This window comes from Bidens hawaiensis, unplaced genomic scaffold (genome assembly GCF_021521415.1).
Source record: "Bidens hawaiensis isolate Kalapana, Puna unplaced genomic scaffold, B.hawaiensis_p1.1 tig00002123_1, whole genome shotgun sequence".
NCBI classification, from domain to species: Eukaryota; Viridiplantae; Streptophyta; class Magnoliopsida; order Asterales; family Asteraceae; genus Bidens; species Bidens hawaiensis.
In genome coordinates, this window is record NW_027491112.1 from 879,160 (window position 1) to 897,738 (window position 18,579).

The 18,579-nt window shown below is 32.6% G+C and overlaps 2 protein-coding genes across 3 annotated transcripts; one reads left to right on the top strand and one right to left on the bottom strand.

Moving 5' to 3' along the window:
* Positions 1-543: 543 nt before the first annotated feature.
* Positions 544-9,852, bottom strand: LOC143606781 (endoribonuclease Dicer homolog 3-like). Of its 2 annotated transcripts, XM_077082441.1 has the most exons (16): positions 9,753-9,852; positions 7,757-7,934; positions 7,533-7,667; positions 7,327-7,461; positions 7,161-7,230; positions 5,734-5,798; positions 5,562-5,661; positions 5,215-5,489; positions 4,601-5,132; positions 4,288-4,526; positions 3,995-4,204; positions 3,429-3,905; positions 2,025-2,621; positions 1,185-1,353; positions 990-1,101; positions 544-910 (listed from the first exon to the last, which is right to left on the bottom strand). In XM_077082441.1, the coding sequence occupies exons 1-16, from the start codon at positions 9,836-9,838 to the stop codon at positions 709-711; spliced, it is 3,582 nt and encodes a 1,193-aa protein (XP_076938556.1). In that variant the 5' UTR covers positions 9,839-9,852; the 3' UTR covers positions 544-708. The 2 variants fall into 2 exon arrangements, with proteins under 2 accessions (XP_076938556.1, XP_076938551.1); XM_077082436.1 differs by having other exon boundaries at positions 5,562-5,798.
* Positions 9,853-15,435: 5,583 nt separating this feature from the next.
* On the top strand, positions 15,436-17,390 carry LOC143606059 (plant cysteine oxidase 3-like). Its single transcript, XM_077081960.1, has 5 exons — positions 15,436-15,688; positions 15,763-15,863; positions 16,355-16,517; positions 16,605-16,808; positions 17,269-17,390. The coding sequence occupies exons 1-5, from the start codon at positions 15,436-15,438 to the stop codon at positions 17,388-17,390; spliced, it is 843 nt and encodes a 280-aa protein (XP_076938075.1).
* Positions 17,391-18,579: the final 1,189 nt, after the last annotated feature.

Genomic DNA, 18,579 nt, shown 5'->3' on the forward strand with positions numbered 1-18,579 from the left:
GGAGTATCTCCCTTAGCTGGTTTGAGGGATAATGGGTTTGTAGCTGGGCAAGCAATGAAAAGGGCTGAAACGAAGGTGGAGAAACATGCTAAAGCCTGCGAAGAGAACCAACATGTTTTTGTCCCTCTGGCTTTTGATACATTTGGCTCCTTGGCACCGGAAGCTATCCGTTTTCTAACCAGGGTCCAACAGGTTGTGCATAGCAATGTGTCGACTCCAAAGGGGCAGGGGTATGTCTTTAGCAGGTTAGGGTTTGCAATTCAGAAAGGGGTGGCGGCGCAACTTGTTGCCCGCCTACCTGCTATATTGATGTAATATTTATGTTTCTACATTAAGGGATTTACAATCAAATATGCATGAGGTATAACATTAATAAGGGACACAAATGTCATTATAAAATTAAAAAAAAAATTGTTAGACAAAATTATGTTTTTGTTTAATTATGATACTGTAACCCGACCGAATTCGCGTCTAAGATCGCCACTACACGCTAACACATTCACCACATATAACAACCAAACAACACCAGAGCGCCGGTAAGACACCTAGTTGTAGTTATAATACAAACCTTGACACAATTAAAGCATGTTCAAATTATAGCATTTTTACCATAACATAATGTCTAAATACCACTTGAAATCAATGCATAAGTTTATACATCCCAATTTATTTTTACATTGTCTATAAGTCATGAAATTTGTTGACGTCTTATTCGATTTTGACCATTCCCCGTCTCTGAAGCTCATAGAGCATGAGTAAAGCAGCCGAGTCGAAAGAACTCTTCTTATCCGCTCGTGGATCACCCGTGAGTTCAATAACACCATAACTAGGAATAGTCAAGCATATATGCGACTCGAAGCTATTAAATGCAGTTCGTTTATCAACACCTTCACCGACTTCAATCAGAGTTCTGCAAAATCATAATTCAATTACTAATAAAAATAATAAAAGAAAAGGTTTATGAAAATGTGAATTAAATATTTACTAACCTTGATTTTTTCTCTGATGCAGTCAAGATAGGCATTGGCCATTGCATGATTCTACATAACTCGTAGAGTGAAGATCTTGGTACACCTTTTTTCGAGTCAATTGACTTTAAGACTGCAATTTAAACGAACATAAATATTAAAAATAAGATTATGAAAGGTTTGTTATAATAATAAATAAATTTTCAAGATGCTTACCGGGGATTTCGGTTTTGGAATTTGATTCTTCCTTCATTATTGTATCTGCAGCTGGTTGAGGATCGAAACGAGTTCTTTTCGATCGGACTGTGTCACTTTCTTTGATGTTTTTATTAGCAATTTCTCCGTCATTATTATCTTGATGATTCTTATTTAAAATTCCTTGTTTCTGCCACATGAAACGATATGAACATGTCAAAGACGAGCTTGATCGTCTAATTAGGAGTGTTTGGATTAAAATCAGATAATAAACTGTAACAAACATAGTTGTAGAAAATAATGTCTGCAATTATGGCACCAAGTGACTTGACACGAAGTTAAACGTGCTAGCGTTTGGGGTAAATGGGATCAGAATATAAACGGGTCAACATGTTAATGATACGATTAAAAACATGTCTAAACAGGTTCAGCCAGCTTACCCGTTTATGGCACCATAACACGTTTAACTTATCGTGTTAATTAGGTTTAAAGATCGACACAACACGTTACGCTTTCATCAAAACAACATTGTTCTAAAAGTAATCAAATATGAAAAAAATTCTGTAACTGATATTATTTTTTAACTATGTTCAGGTTAATCATGTCAATAATCATGTTAGACATGTCGGGTCGTTCATGTAATTGAAATTTTTTACCTTTACTCGTGTTAAATGTGTCGTGTAACCCGCATATTTTACATGTCTTTGCCGGTGTTAAAAAAATGACACGTTTAGTTAAACACTTAAACTTGCTGTGTTCGGGTACACTAGTCGTGTTAAACGTGTCATGTTCTACACGTTTAAAACGACTCTAGTAATGGTTTATATTAGGTTAAAAGAAACGTTAAATAAAGACCCGAACCTCAAGTTGGCTTAACAATTTAAGAGCTGCCTGACCCCTCGCGACTTTCCTGGTGGGACCCGTGCCCTCTCCAACCAACAAGGCATCTTCAAGCTGCAACTTTAACTCCGCTACTACACCATCATCTATACTTCTACACTTATCTTTTATAAAATAACCTTTCGAGTCGCAAAACTCTATTAGCTCCCGTAAAGGTGGAAGCTCGAGTTTATCCGGTGTCACTATTGGCGTTAGTAACATTTCAAATATTCTCCAAACTTCATCCAGATTAAGTTTTGTATCAATTAATATAGCCCCTGCAATACTCTCCACTAAGTCACCAAGTGCTTTCGGGCTTTTTTTGGTTTGAAGTGAGTTTGTATCGGTTGATGACGTAGCAACAAACGTTACATAATCTGAAATTTGTGTTTGGAGAGAAGTTGAATGGTGTTGGAGGTATCCGTGAAGGTTTCTTCTAACCGCAGCATATGCAAAGTTTTCGTTATTAACAGACGCTGACCGTAAGTCTGTTAATTCTCCCGGATCAATGTTGTGTTTATTAAAAAGATGTTGTGTTATTAGCAAGTCCAATACCGAGTCACCGAGAAATTCTAACCTCTGTAAGAAAATAAATAAATAAATAAATGGATAATTTACAGTTTTCATCTTTTATGTTTGGGTAAGATCATGTCCTTTTACTTCAACAGATACAAAAACCGTCCCTGAAGTTCATATATCAGTTCATATATCGTCATACTATTCATCCTTTCAACTAATTTGTGTTAACTTTGTATGTTAGTATTTTAAAAATGACCATTTTACCTTTGTGTTAAAAATTGACTGTTTTACAATTGTTTAGAAATGACCATCTTACCATTGTTTAAAAATGCCATTTAACTTGTGTAAAACCGACCATTTTAACCTTGTATTAATAATGACCATTTTACCCTTGTTTTAAAATGACCATTTAACTTTTGTCAAAAATGACAATTTAATTTGCGTTAAATACGAACATTCTACCCTTGTTTAAAAACGACCATTTTACCTTTTTTAAAAAACGACCATTTTACTCTTGCTTGAAACGGCCATTTAGCCCTTGTTTGAAAATGACCATTTCACCCTTGTTTATAAATGACCATTTCACTATTATTTAAAATGACCATTTGTTAAAAAATGACCATCTTACTTGTGTTAAAAATGACCAATTTACCCTTGTTTGAAAACGACCATTTTACATGTGTTAAAAATGGCCATTTTATACTTGTTTAAAAGTTATTATTTACCTTCGTTTGAAAATGACCGTTTAACTTGTGTTAAAATGACCATTTTACCCTTGTTTAAAAATTGACCATTTTACCCCTAAACAAGAATAGTCATAACTGTTCCTAATCATATAATTACAAACTAACTGCTACAATTATTCACCTGGTAATTGTATCCAACTTGTTGATCTTGATCGGATGCATGTGTGATGGCTTCCAATAACAAACCTTTGACCACAAACTCATAACCGAGTTTCGCCTCCAAACTTTGAATAACATCAAGTTTTGGGGTGTACGAGTGAAGTGAAGCGATTTTGATAGCTTCATCGACACGTGACGAGTCAAGGTCACAACTTATACCAAGCCATTTCATACAGTGTAGACCACCGGTCAACCCACCACCCACAAAGTAAGCTCCAACAAGAGCCTCAACACAGTCCGATATGGTCTTTGAGCCCAACCACCTATGACCCATATCACAACATTTCCCAGTCAATACTTTCGGGTCATCATTATGATATTTGGCGTCAATCGGCACCTCTATTGTCTCAACACCATGATCACACGGGCAGGGTCGTTGTGGAAGCTGACCTGGCGCGGCCCAACGGGTTGGGTCAAATGCCATATCTCTTATGTAATTCTGTAAACAAACGCCATACAGTATCGTTCATCAAGGGTTTTTTAAATATACAACTAGATACGCATAGATTACAATCTATGTAGCATTACCTGTAACCGACAACCGATTCCCAAATTATACAATGTGGAATTACAAACTTGCAATGATCGCCCGGAAGACAGCTGTCCTTCGTGTTCATTCGGGTATCGAAGATAATAATCACAACTCACTGCGTATTTGAGCACCGAGTCACCGAGCAACTCCAATCGCTCCATTGAAAAGCTTTCGTTGCATCGAAGAGTTGTAATAGCCTCCAATATCTAAACGAGACAATAAACCACAACATTAAAATAAAAACAAGCAGTTTCCATCTGAGTACAACCCACAAAATAATCACACGAACCAATGAGCTTGAGACGTGTATGTCGGTCATGTGGCCCGTGATCTGTTCACGAAGCTGGCTAGCCAACATTAATGACTCGAGCCGGTGCATTAATGATGGCAACAAATAGAAAGGTTTCACAACATCAATTCTCGCGTCGATAATAATCAAAAGTTCAGGTGGTAAACGAGCATAATATCTCTGTCTGTCCGTATTCACCTTACAACTCTCGGACTTTATCTTTTTTCCATGCAAAATGCCTTCAAAAATCAGAAAGTAATAAATAAATCATTAATCAGAATACGTCAAATTATTGATAAAAAAGAAAACAAACCTTCATTATTGAAGTCCACAAGAAGGTTATGCGCCCTATGGCTTTGCTTAAGTAACACCATGTTTTGCTTTGGGTAGACTAAATCAATATCATACTTTTGTTTAAAATAATCTTTAAACGATGGAAATTTTTTAGTGTCTCCATCAAAAGGGCTATCAGCATTTGCATCTTGTTGAACCTTAAGAATAGAGTATATTTTTCCTGTATGTATCGTCAAAACTACCATATTTGTGACATCATCTTTATGAACCGATCGGTTGGCAAAATTAAGCATACTTGTGCTTTCAGAACATGTCATTAATGAATCAATATTTTGTTTATCGGGGATCGAATCAGAAGGTTTCTTCACAAATTCAATCGCGGATACACACGAGTCAATCATGGTCCAACTTATTTTAAACGGGTCAAGTGACTCTAGTGGCAAAAGTAAGTACATGTATGATGGGGTCCACAATTTTTGGTCGGTTTTTGGTAAAAACCGAGCAAATATTCCATTAAAGAACATGTCTTGAAAGCACTTGCCTTTTGCAACCTAGTATAAACAACAACAATTAATAACTCATTAAACAATAAAAAATCTAATACTGAACACAAGATAGTAAATTTGGTCAAACCTGTTCGGCATCAAGATGCAATTTCACAGACGAGGAGACTTTGCAGTTTACAAACTTTGAAACTAGATATAACTTCATTTCATGATTTGCCACGTCGTCATCAAGCTTTGATTCAAGCAAAAGAGCAAAACTTGAATATTTAACATCTTTAACACTACACACGAAACTGATTTTGTAGGCATAAACGTCAACGCCATCATCAACTTTATCGCCCCAAGTTCCGGATACCGCTCGAATCGGTATGGTCCCATGTAATTCTTTCCTCTTGGTAGTTCCTATAACAAAATATTAACTAAAATAACCATAGATTTCAATGAAAGTGTTAGATTTTAGTTAGCGGGTCCTACCTGCACCAGAAGCTGGTTCTTCGGCAATTTTAGAAGATTTCTTTTGTGCAGCAGGTGGTTTGACATCCTCCTGTTTTGTTCTTTTTTGTATTGTGCAAATCTGCATATTTTTTCCGTCAATTTTTTTGTTCCAAAAATAAGTTTGGATTAAAGGGTTAAATTTATAGAATACCCGAGAATCCAAGATATTTTCAAGCATGGTTATTTTTGCTTCACAGCCTCCAGTCGAAGAGACACCTAATGCAGAAATCATATTACAAAAATGCATATAATATGTTAATTAGTATAAATATTTGAACATGCGTGCAGAAAATTAAGATTAGAATATATAGAAAAACTGGGTTATGTTTGATCGCAAATGGGTCAAATCAATTAATTTAGCTAAAAAGGAAAACAAAAGGTCAAATGGGTCGAAAGTCTAGCAATATCTATTTTAATGCATACTACCTCCAAAATCGCTTTAAAAGGAAGATATTATTCCAAAATGTAGTTTCTGTAATCATATTTCACACAATAGTTTATTTAAAGATTATCTTAGTAAGTGAATGAAAAAAGGGTTTCCTGGTTCAACCCAACCTAAAAACTACTTTTTATCAAAGAGAAAGCATTTAAAGCCATTACCCAACTCGCCTGACTATGGCTGTTCATAATGCTCATGGCTCGCTCGAAAAAAGCTCGTTTGTGAACGAGCTGATACGGCTTAGTTAAACTAGCTCGGCTAGGTTCGAGGCTAGCCTGTTAATTGCCTCGTTGGCTCATTTAAAGTTTTAAACTAAACCCCAAATTTTAATATAATAATAATAAGATATATAATTATAAAAAAATATAATACATATAATATTTTGAATCTGCCTCTTGATCTTAAAAAGTTGAAAACAAAAATAGAACAAATAGTATTATAAATTCTAAAGTTAACTACATTTTGCATTATGTATATACAGTATATGCTAAAAGATTGTTTTTTTCCATATACCAATATGTGTAATAAACATAAAGTGAAAAAAGAAATACAAACTCGCTCGATCTTTTTACAAAGAGCTCAACTTTTCAGCTCATTAAAATAAACGAGCCAAGCCGAGCGGGCTCATTTATATTCAAGCTCGAGCATGATCCCAACCTGGCTCGGCTCGGCTCATTTACAGCCCTAAGCCAAACCTATCCATTTTTCCACCTCTAATTGGACAATTTTAGAATTCAGAAATATGTATATAAGATGCTATGAAGGAAGATTTACTTATACAGTAGAAAAATCTACCTACCTATTGGATATCAGTCTTTTAAGTAACTTTTTAACCCATCAAACAAGGAACCAAATCTTGTTATTTTAAATCAAAGTATAAAACATTAATTAATTTAAAAGTAACACATATAGAAAGTAACTACGATACCCCCCAATCCAACTACATAGGATTTCCTAACATCTATCATCCAAGAGTTCCCCGTTACATTCTCAAACTGCATCACTAAATATGATCCATATACTGCATCCATATTGAGCGACGCATAGTGAGATGCAACCGTTGAGCCAACATGAATCATAACTTGGCGTTGTTATAATCAATTTTAAAATTCTTTTAGTGCAAAGAAAAATAAACTAACCTTTTTTAGTCTCTAGGGATGCAGTCATGCCAAAAACCTTTGGCTTATTAACAGATTTGACATAAAATTCCTTCACAAAAAAGATAAAACTCTCATCAACATATTTTCAATCACAGAATCACAAATATAATATATCCAACATGTTGATTGATAATAATTAATTTACCTTCATTATGCTAACATAAGGATGATTACCGGTAGCAAGATTACACTCATCAATAACCAATAAACAAATCATTTCAAACTTCATAAACTTATTCCTCAACGCGTTCAACAAAATTATAGGTGTCATAACCATTGCCTGTGAAATCATTTCAACATAAATTTTATAAAATACGCTTTACGAAACCAAAAACTTAAAAACAAACTCACTTCATTTTTATTTATTTCATTTTCCCAAATCGCAGCATCCCAATCATCAACCTTCTTTTCATCAACCGTTGTCACTTTACTCCCATGATAAAAATCAACCAACAGATCTGTGTTTTCTTTAAGAACATTGAATTGCTGCAACACAAAATTCGACCTTAGAGTCAAACCTGTTAAGAGGTATAAATACTAAATAACGACTAACTAGTAAGATAATCATAGTACACCTGTTCAACATGTTTACGAGTTGGAGTTAAGAAGATGATCAATTTCTTCTTAGACAGTTGTTTTTTAAGAGAAATTGCAACTTCTTTAATAATCATGATGGCTATCATTCTCGCACCGGAGTCAATATGTGCTATAGTATTTTGCAGCATTGCTACCTTAAACACATCCAACTGATCCCTAAATTCAACAATAACAGAAACATTGTCAAATTAAAATACAGTTTAATCAATCAAAAACATAATCAAGCCCAGTGTTGTAAAAATCGCATTTAGTCGCCATTAATCAGTATGCTATCGTTTGTATGTTTGATTTCACCTAATCGGACCAACAAATCGGTCTTCGGTCAAAGCCGGTCCAAATCATTCAAAATCAGTTGAATTTCAGTCAAAATCGATCACAACTGGTCAAATTTCGATTGTCAAAATTGCTCCAAATCTTTGAAGTATTTGAACAACTATACTTATCAATCCAATCCAATTAATATTTTTTCAAAATTATATATATAATTTTGAAAATGTGTGTGTGTATATGTAGTTTTAGGATCAAATACAAACAACTTTTACATGTTAACACTAAGTGATTATCATTATTCTACTTCATTTTTTGTAGTGTAATTACTCTAGTTCAAATATGTAGTTATTTGCATCTTTAGTATGTATGTATGTAGGTTAATTTCATTTGTATCGGATCCCACCAAAAGTAATAATAATTACCTGTGTTTGTATTTGACCCTATAACTTTGAAAGATTAAAATTTCAAATTCTAACCCGATTAATTATTAATAGCTAGCTGGTACCACCGTCCGATTAGCAGCTAGCAACTCTCACTAAGAGCTATTCTTATTGATCCTATAAAAAATATAAAAAATCCCAATCCGATTAATTACTAATAGCTAGCCAACACCATCGCCTGACTAGCACCTAGCGAGTTGTGCACGAGTTGTTTGTATTCGATCCTATAACTTTGAAAACTTGTATATAAAATTCCTATCCGATTAACTATTAATAGCTAGCCAACACCACCGCCTGACTAGCACCTAGCGAGTTGTATGCCTCTCACTGTTTGTATTTGATCCTATAATTTTGAAAAACTGTATTGTATATAAAATTCCAATCCTATTAATTACTAATAGCTATCCAACACCACCGACCGACTAGCACCTAGCGAGCTGTACGCCTCTCACATTAAGAGCTATTTGTATTTGGTCCTATAATTTTAAAAAACTGTAAATAAAATCCCAATCCAATTAATTACTAATAGCTAGCCAACACCACCGTCCGACTAGCACCTAGCAAGCTGTACGCTCTCACGTTAAGAGCTATTCGTATTTGATCCTATAATTTTTAAAGATTAAACATAAAATTTCAATCCGATTAATTATTAATAGCTAGCCACACCTACACCTCTCATGTTAAGAGTTGTTCGTGTTTGATCCTATAATTTTGAAAAATTGTATATAAAATCCCAATCCGATTAGTTATTAACAGCTAGCCAACACCACCGCCCGACTATCACCTAGCAAGTTATACGCCTCTCACGTTAAGAGTTGTTCGTATTTAATCCTATAATTCTGAAAAACTGTATATAAAATCCCAATCCAATTAATTAGTAACAGCTAGCCAACACCACTGCCCGACTATCACCTAACTGAGTTACACGCCTCTCACGTTAAGAGCTGTTCGTATTCGTATTTGATCCCATAATTTTTACTGATTATATATAAAACTCCAATCCGATTAAAATTATCCTAGCACGCGAGCTGTTTGAATTTGATCCTATAATTTGAAAAACTGTATATAAAATTCCAATCCGATTAATTAATTATAAATAATAGCTAATCCGTACCACCACCTGTCTAGCACCTAACGAGTTCTACAACACTAACACTGATTAATCCAAACCTAAACACCTAGGGCTATTGAAATAGCTCGAATCTCAATGACATTACTCCATACACTGATTAATAATTATTAAACAATAATTAAAAAGACTTACGGTGTTAAATTAGAAGCATCGTTCATCATCATCATCATCATCATCGATTCAAAGCTTCTCTTCTTCGTCTCCGATGATGACTGCATGTTTCCGATCAATTCACACGTGTGTGTGTGCATTTTGTTTATTTATCAACAACTTTTGCACAGTTGAGTGATCGATCGCGTGAGAATATATTTTTAGTTTTGCGCACACGCAGTTCGTGTGTTTTGGAGCTGTTACAGGGTTTATTGGGATTATAAGTTAAAAGACTTAAAACTTAAAACAACGGGGGTTAAGACTTAAAAATATCGGATATCGGTTAATAGGGCTGTAAACGAACCGATCGAACATGAACAAGGCCTTGTTCATGTTCATTCGTTAAGAAAATATTGTGTTCACGAACACTTACCGAACGAGATTTTATGTTCGTGTTCGTTCATTAGGAAAATTAATGTGTTCACGAACGGTTCACGAACACAAATAAAATCGGTAGAGGATGAGAATAAGATCACCGATGTATTCATCAATGTGAATATTGAAAGCCTGTAAATGAATCGAATGAACATGAACAATGGCATATTCGTGTTCGTTCATTTAACTTTATAACTAATCGAACAAATATTTATGTTCATGTGCGTTTATTTAAAAATGGACAATTGTGTTCGTTTGTTTAAAATCTAAACAAACATAGCTAAACAAAGATAAACGAACATAAATAAATATATATGAACCAATGTGAATGAACACAAACAAACATAAACAGACTTAAATCTGAAAACACATAAATGAACACAAATTATCAAATATAAAACCTTTAAGACATGTCCAGATAATATTTAATTATTTTCTATTAATACATAAACGAACGTTCATGAACATAAATGAACGAACGGAACATTTTTTCATGTTCGTTCATTTAATTAAACGAACACAAATTTTGTGTTCATGTTCGTTCGTTTATTAAATAAACGAACATAAACGAACTTCCCGCTGAACGGTTCATGAACAGTTCACCGAACGTTCGGTTCATTTACAGGCCTATAGGTTAAGGAACGATATCTAAGATATCAATTATTACAGACAACAGTAAGATGTCGGGGGGATATAGGTAATTTTAATATTATGTAAAATTCATATATATAGCAATTTAACACTAATAATTCAGTATAGTAGTCTCCTACCATTAACAGATTAACCTTTTTGCAAATTGTAAAGCACTAACAATCGTAGCAAGTAAAAATTGATTAAGACTTAAACACACTAACATTGAATACAAAAGTTGATAATTAAGACTTAAAAGCAGTGATATCGGGAATATCAGTGATATATCAGTAAAATATTAGTCCAATATCGGTCAATATTGTTGATATTATCGGTACAGATATTCTAAACCGATATTTTTATTTATATATAGCCAATGACCGATAACCAATATATCACTGATATACCGGCGATATCGTCTGCATAGCTTGAAACACATCTTATTTGTTAAGGGGTGTTTCGGATTGCTTATTTAACTTAAAAAGTACTTTATGTGTTATGGGTGGGTATATTTGTAATTTGATATTCTAAAAGCTAATAACAAAACCAAAAGGTCAATATTTGTGTCTTTTCATAAACAACTTTTAAACTCATACCAAAAGACTAAAACAATAATCACTTCCGTCAAACGCAAACACCTAGTTGACTTTATAGCTTTTTAAGAAAACCAATAACTACTTAATAAAAACAATCCCAAACACCCTTATATTATTATTGTAATAACAATAACAAGGACTGTACATGTCGCGTTGCGGCAGTGCACTAACATGCATTTGGTTAATGTGGATTAAGTTCTTTATGATATTGATATCTATCATAAATATAGTTGATATGTTTTTCTCTTTTTTCTTTAAATCTGAAACATTGGGATTGAAAATTAAAAGAAGTGACTTAATCTCTTGTGGAGGGTACAATATCTTTCATGTGGCAGGTGGCTGAAAATTTTCTCGGGGAACGTCAAGCCAAACTTGGATGCCAGCGTGGGCCCGGTTAAGACAACATAGTCTGGCTTGAGTTGGGTGGTGGGGCTCCTCTTCGAAGAGTTGCGATCTAACTTAACTGTGAAAATTCGTCGTCCAAAAAAAAAAGTGACTTAAGGTTTTGTTGAATTGAAACACATATTATTGTTAAAGGGTGTCCGGATCGCTTATTTAACTTCAAAAGTATCTTATGTTAAAAGTGTTTATTAACTTACGGTTTTTCGAAAAAGAGTTATAAAATTTTGTTTGGATTAAAAAGGACATACTCAACTTCCGCTGATAACCTAAACATGTTTTTTATTTATACTTTGCAAGCAAACTAAAGACCTACAAAAAAAAGTACAAAACCCAGTTACACATGTACTTGTAACTAGGGATGAGTTCGGGATGGTACCGGTACTGATCTCGAAAGTTTGAAGCATTTGGTATCGGTACCGGTACCAAAATTTTTCATCTCTACTTGTAACTAAACATACCTCTTATTACATGTATTAACTAGAGAAATACTTTTGGGTATCGTTATGGGATCAAATTCAAGTTATAAGAATCATGAAATGGTAACTTATCTCAAATCACTTTGTTTTATTTAGATATATTAGCTGAAAATTATACGTATAACAATTTTAAAAGTTTGGGTTAATAGTACCTCAACCTCATTTGCCAGTGTAGTCATTTTTTTATACTTTCTTTCATTATTATTTTAAGTGTCTCACGTATTTAACTAACCAATTAACGAAGCACTTATATAATTTGGCTTTTATCTCATGTTTGGTACCAGTCGCGGCTTGTGAGTTCAGTAGCATGAGTTTTGACTTTACAAAATAAAAATAAAAAACAACAAAATGAACTTGTGTGGATAGTGGTAACAACCAGAATCTTACGAATTAAACCGCAATATCTTGAGCTTTCATACATGCTCGACTAACGTAAACAAGCCGTGAAACTTAATTCCCCTTCGAATAAAACGTTATGTTAAATTCCGTTGAAACGAGTTTTCAAATATCATCTTTGTACTCTTTATCGTCTTCAATGTCAATGGTCGTGGACGGACGAAAGACGTTATTGAATCAGCTATTTGTTTCATTCGTTGTTGTGTGATCCATTTGTTTGTGTAACTGTATTTGTTTGTAATCGAATTTAGGTTAACTATAGAATTAGCTAAAAATTAAGATGGAAATCGGAATTAGTTACGAATCGCCACCGAATATATAATATTGCAATGATATGCATGCCCTAGAATACAACTTCCTTAATTGGAAAGTTATGAGATTTTATTTTTGCGCTTAGACGCTTGGTTTTCCTTGTATCACCGTGTTGGCTAAGTGTCAAATTATTAGTTAAAAAGTTTCCTGTTTAGCTAAAAAAACATGTGTAAATGTATGTTATACGCAATCAACAATGTCATATCACCCTTTCACTCATGTGGCATTAGAAAACGTCTCTAAACATCTACATGGCATTTACTCACCAACACATATCAATATTGGTAATGATAACCGGGTGTTTCAAGATATTAAACATATTTATTTGAAGTCATGTATAACTAAAACCTTGATTTGCTACATAAAGACATGGATTAGGTAGATAATGAAGCCATTTAAATACAAAGAAAGTAAAGGAAAAGAAAGAAAGAAAGAAAGAAAACAAAGATATAAAGAGAGATCGTGAAATCGTGATGTACATCTAAGGAGTTTGCTAGAGATACTAGTGAGCGAATATTACACGTGGAAGCAACTCATGTAATTTGGTTCATGAATCATGATTTTTGGATTAACTACTCATTCGAGTGATGGTATGTCTAAATTTACGAACTATCATCTCATTAGAAATAAGTTTTGTTAATGGTCAGCATTTAGTTGTCATAGGTTTTATACTTTCTAAATAGTATATTTCCCCTTAATTATAATTTTGAAACACATCTTAGTATTTTGATTAGTTAACTAAGTTAACCTTATCCAATAACCTATACATGTTTTTATATCCTTACTATTTTAGTGATTTAGTGATAGATGTTAATATAATTTTTGCATTCACAAAGAGATCTTGATTGTAATCCATGTGTGTCCAAAACAGGAAGAATATATAGTTTTACTAAGAATTTATACTTTTTTAAATTAGACCCTTTTTTAAATTAGACCCTTATTTCTTAGAAAAATTAATATTTTTCTGAATTTCTCTATTTATATGCATTTAAATAAGAAATAAGAAACTAATAGAAAATTAGAAATCAAATCATTATAATTTAATATTTAATATACTTAAGAGAATGTTTGTTGTTGTGAAGAGTATAGCATATTGGTTCTTTTGGACCCACATATAGGTTATCGTTACTTTAAATATTTTAACATATATTATAAGTAAGTTACCCATACCATATATCTAATTATTAATTCTCTTTCTGGTCTCGTTACTAGGAACAACCTGCTTGGGGACATTTTATGACAACATAAAATATAATATTAGAAACATAAAATAAAGAAAAAAATTATTGTTGTAAATGACTAAATTAAGATTATTACTCCTCATATATAGGAGTTTCTGTTAGTAATATATTGTTTTTCATTGTATATATAAGTTTTACAATTAATTCGATGTAAATCATAAAAATAGTTAAACATGCTAAAATAATTAAACATGTTAAATTATATAGACCAAAAATGTAGTTTACTCAATTTTAATAAAGGAGATTATAGGATTTAGTTATCAAAAAAGTGTATCATGAACATGAGTTTTGATGTTATGAACAATATATTCTAATCAACTGCTACTAATATTATATTTAGTTATTGTTGTAAATGACTAAATAAGTTAATGGACACGCCTACTTGAACGTCAAGCATCAAGTCGTCACTACCAGTTATCTAAAAAAGTAAAGCCCTTGTTTAACCTATTTCATCATTTTGTTAATGTGAAATAATAAAAATATATGTAGTTAAAAAAAGTAATTATAATTCGAATTTAAATATTTGGGTTGAATAAAAATCACCCAATTCCAAAATCAAAAAACCAAATTTGATTAATTAATCCAGCTGAATTCAAATTTCAAAATTTTGAGATCAATTTAAATAAGAAAAACACAAATTTTTAATGGTATTTTGACTCTTTATGTATAATATCACAAGTTGTTTTAGGACTATGAAAGAAAACCTAATTAATAGTTATATAATTACTTTGTTAACAAAGGGTGCTTGAATATATAATTACATAAACATGATAGAGATGAGATTATAGATATAAACTATTTGACCTGACGGAAGCTATTTTTCATTTTATTTAATTTTTAGTTCTAAAATAATAAAAGTAACTGGCCCAAACGTGTTCTCCTATTTTTCATCAAAAAAGTTTGACTTCACGTAGTAGCCAGGGGGTGTGAATGAAAATTTACCAATTTAATAAAACACCTAGGGGTATAAATGTAATTCAATATATTTACACAGTTAATCTTTAAACGGTTAACAGATTAATTATGAAGAAGTCATCCTCTCTTTCTAGAAAGCTACACTACATCAATGACACCAGGTGTCCTTCATCTACTAATTTCCTTCCCTATAAATTTTTTAAGAATTCATTCACATAATTCATATCTTCTCATAAGAGCTTGTTGTGAATCTAAGAATAAGAACAACCCTTGTCTCTAAATTGTATTTGCTCTTGATCAAATAATGCCGCTTGAACGAACAATGTCGATGGCTGTGAAACCAACCGATGAGAAGCCGAAGATCAATGAAGAAGTCATTAACCGTGGTGACCATGATGAAAAGAGGGTCAAGAGGAAGAGAAGGTACATGGCCATGGTACGAACTCCTCCTCGAGTTATCGCGTCTCAACTACAACCTCCTTTACAGAGGTTGTATATATCATGCACGGATGTGTTTAAAGACGTCGGCATGGCTCCTTCACCTCCAGGTGTACAACAGATTTGCCAAATTCTCGGTGAGTGTGAATTTATTCTGCATGTTATTAATTTTGCATAATTATTTTTAACGATGTTTTAATTTAATTTGTAGATGGTATGATGCCGGATGATGTTGGAATAGAGAGGCTTCAATTCGTTGATAATGATACTACTGTGATATACAAAGTCATATGTCATAATGATAACTTTTTGGTAATGTTCATCATAACATAGTCTTTATTTATCATACTTCATAATAATAATAATAATAATAATAATAATATACAATGCATGAGTAAAAATTATGTGTAACAATGGACTTTAGAATGTTCAATTGTGTATCATTATAATTATGTTTTTTATTTATATTAATATCTCTTGGAAAGAGCTGTCAAATTAAGTTATGTTTTAGATGAAGGAAGTATGACCGTTTTATCAATGGTTGAAACACATTTATGAAAAATTAATATAATTTCGATTAGTGATGGACAAATATTCTTATCACAAAGGAAACCTAATTAATATAGATACTAGTTTTAATCTTTCTTTATCATACTAATTATCATCATGTATATTTAGAATGTCCAATTGCATATTATTAAAATTATTAGTAATAGTACCACAAGAATGTGAAAAATTACAAAGGAGACTAATCATATATATACATTGCTAACAATTTGAGCTATATATGTCATTTCTTGCAGTTGTATCTTCTTCTTTTGCCGGAAAATGCGATCATACCGCTCCATGGCCATCCAGGAATGACTGTTTTTAGCAAGCTTTTGCTTGGAGAAGTGTCCATAAAAGCATATGATATGGTTGAAGATCCTGATGTCATTAATCAATACTCTCCACCATCACCTCAATGTAGGTTATTGATCTTTACACAATGTTGGTAACATGCATGTTACATTGTTCTTAATAAACGAACTCGATTTTTTATGTAATGTGTAGTGGAACTGGCATGTTTGGAAGAGGAAGGTGTCTTGGCAATCCCATGCAACACTAAAGTGTTGTATCCAAATTCAGGAGGAAACATACACGAGTTCAAGGCTATAACACCATGCGCCATTCTTGATGTGGCTGCACCGCCTTTCTCTAAAAGCGAAGGCCGCGATTGTATTTACTACAATGATGTCGCGGATGCTGTATTGCCAAGTAAGCAATTAATAATCAACTATGATTTGTATATGCATACATGGAGTCCAGAATTACAAAACGTTAAATATGCAACTTATCAATTTTAATGTTGCAAGCAATGTCTCTATCCATTGCATGTGACTGTGAATGGATATATTGCTTGGTGGGGCCCTTCTCTCTAAAGAAGGTGGTTTAGACTTTAGACTGTACAAAGTACATACAAAGATTTGTAATTTGTACATGTAGTCATATTTTAGAATGTTTACATATAAAAGGTGTACTAACAATTTAGAGGTTGAATGCAACATCTATTCATTTACTTGTGATTGTGAATGGATATGTTTGGGTAATGCTTTATCTTTAACGGGTAAAAATTAATTCAGAATTAAAAAAAGTATAAGATCAAAAGAAACAAGTCGAATGGGTTGAACATTATATGTCTTTGGTTGATTGTTAATTAATTTAAATGGTTTGGCAGATGAAAACATGTCGAAGAAAGAAGAAGGCAAGCGTTATCGATGGTTAGAGAAGACTATATTTTCGGAAGAGTTATTGAAAATGGAATGGAGGGATTATACCGGTCTTAGGATCATTGAATAGTCAATCGAGTGTTCAATCACTTCCTTTTGAGGAAAGTTCACGTACCGTGTGCCCTAAATGATCCATCGATGCTATGTGTAAACCAGTCTAGTCTCTCAAGTCTGCTCGTTGTAGTGTTTGTGTTTTACCAGTCTAGTCTTGTCGTAGTGTTTATGTTATCGTTGTAGTGTTTGTGTTTTTATCGTTGGCTTGTTGTACATCAGATGTTCCTAATAATGTGTATGTTTAATTTCAGACTCGTGTGTTGTAAACGTTTTTGTATTGCAATTTGAACTTTTCATCACCAATAATGTGCATGTCTTTATTTGTTTGGAGAATTTAATCATCTAAATGATGCAAGTCAATAATTATTAATTAGTCATACTTTTCAAGAACAAGTACCATTTCTATTTTTCCTAGCTTTTGTATGAAAGACTTTAAAATATGAATTTCTTGATTTCAAGATCACACAACATATTCTAACCTGGATTTTTTAAACTTAACTAATAATAAGAAGAAATTAAATAAATAAACAATTGTTAAAAATAAATAAATTAAATAGTATTTCAATTATCAAAGTTAAGTTAGTAGCATTGATGGCCATTTATATTTATTTACCATTGTGAATTTTTTTTTTTGAAACTGGATGGTCACCCCTTGAAAATATATAGCATTACATTTGATTTAAAAGAGGGGGGGGGGGGGGGGTGAATTTAATTTTGCCTACATAGTGCCTAAAAGTGACATTATTTTGAAAAAAAAATGGAGTTGATTTAAATAAGAAAATAACATATAAAATAAATAAAATATATTTGTAGAATTTTTTTTTATAATTTTTTAATTTGATTATTTTCCTTGAGTCACTTTGAAAATCACAAAATTGAACTTGATTCGAAAACCGAAATTGAGATCCTGTTAAACTAATTTGAAAATTTAAAACCCAACATCAAACTCGTATTATAATCCGATCTGACTCATATTTATTTATGATCAAGAGACTATGTGCGTGAGTGTAACTACAAGCACACATAGTAAAAAATTTTCTAAGTATCTTGGTGGTTTCAATTTGTTTATGATTGAGATTGTATACATTCAACCTATAAATATCTAGGCTTCAACCTGTACATACATTGTATCCATAGTATTCAGTTGTGTTTTAGAGCTTTTATGTAACAACATATGTAAAGTGTAAAGTGTTTTATAGTCTAAA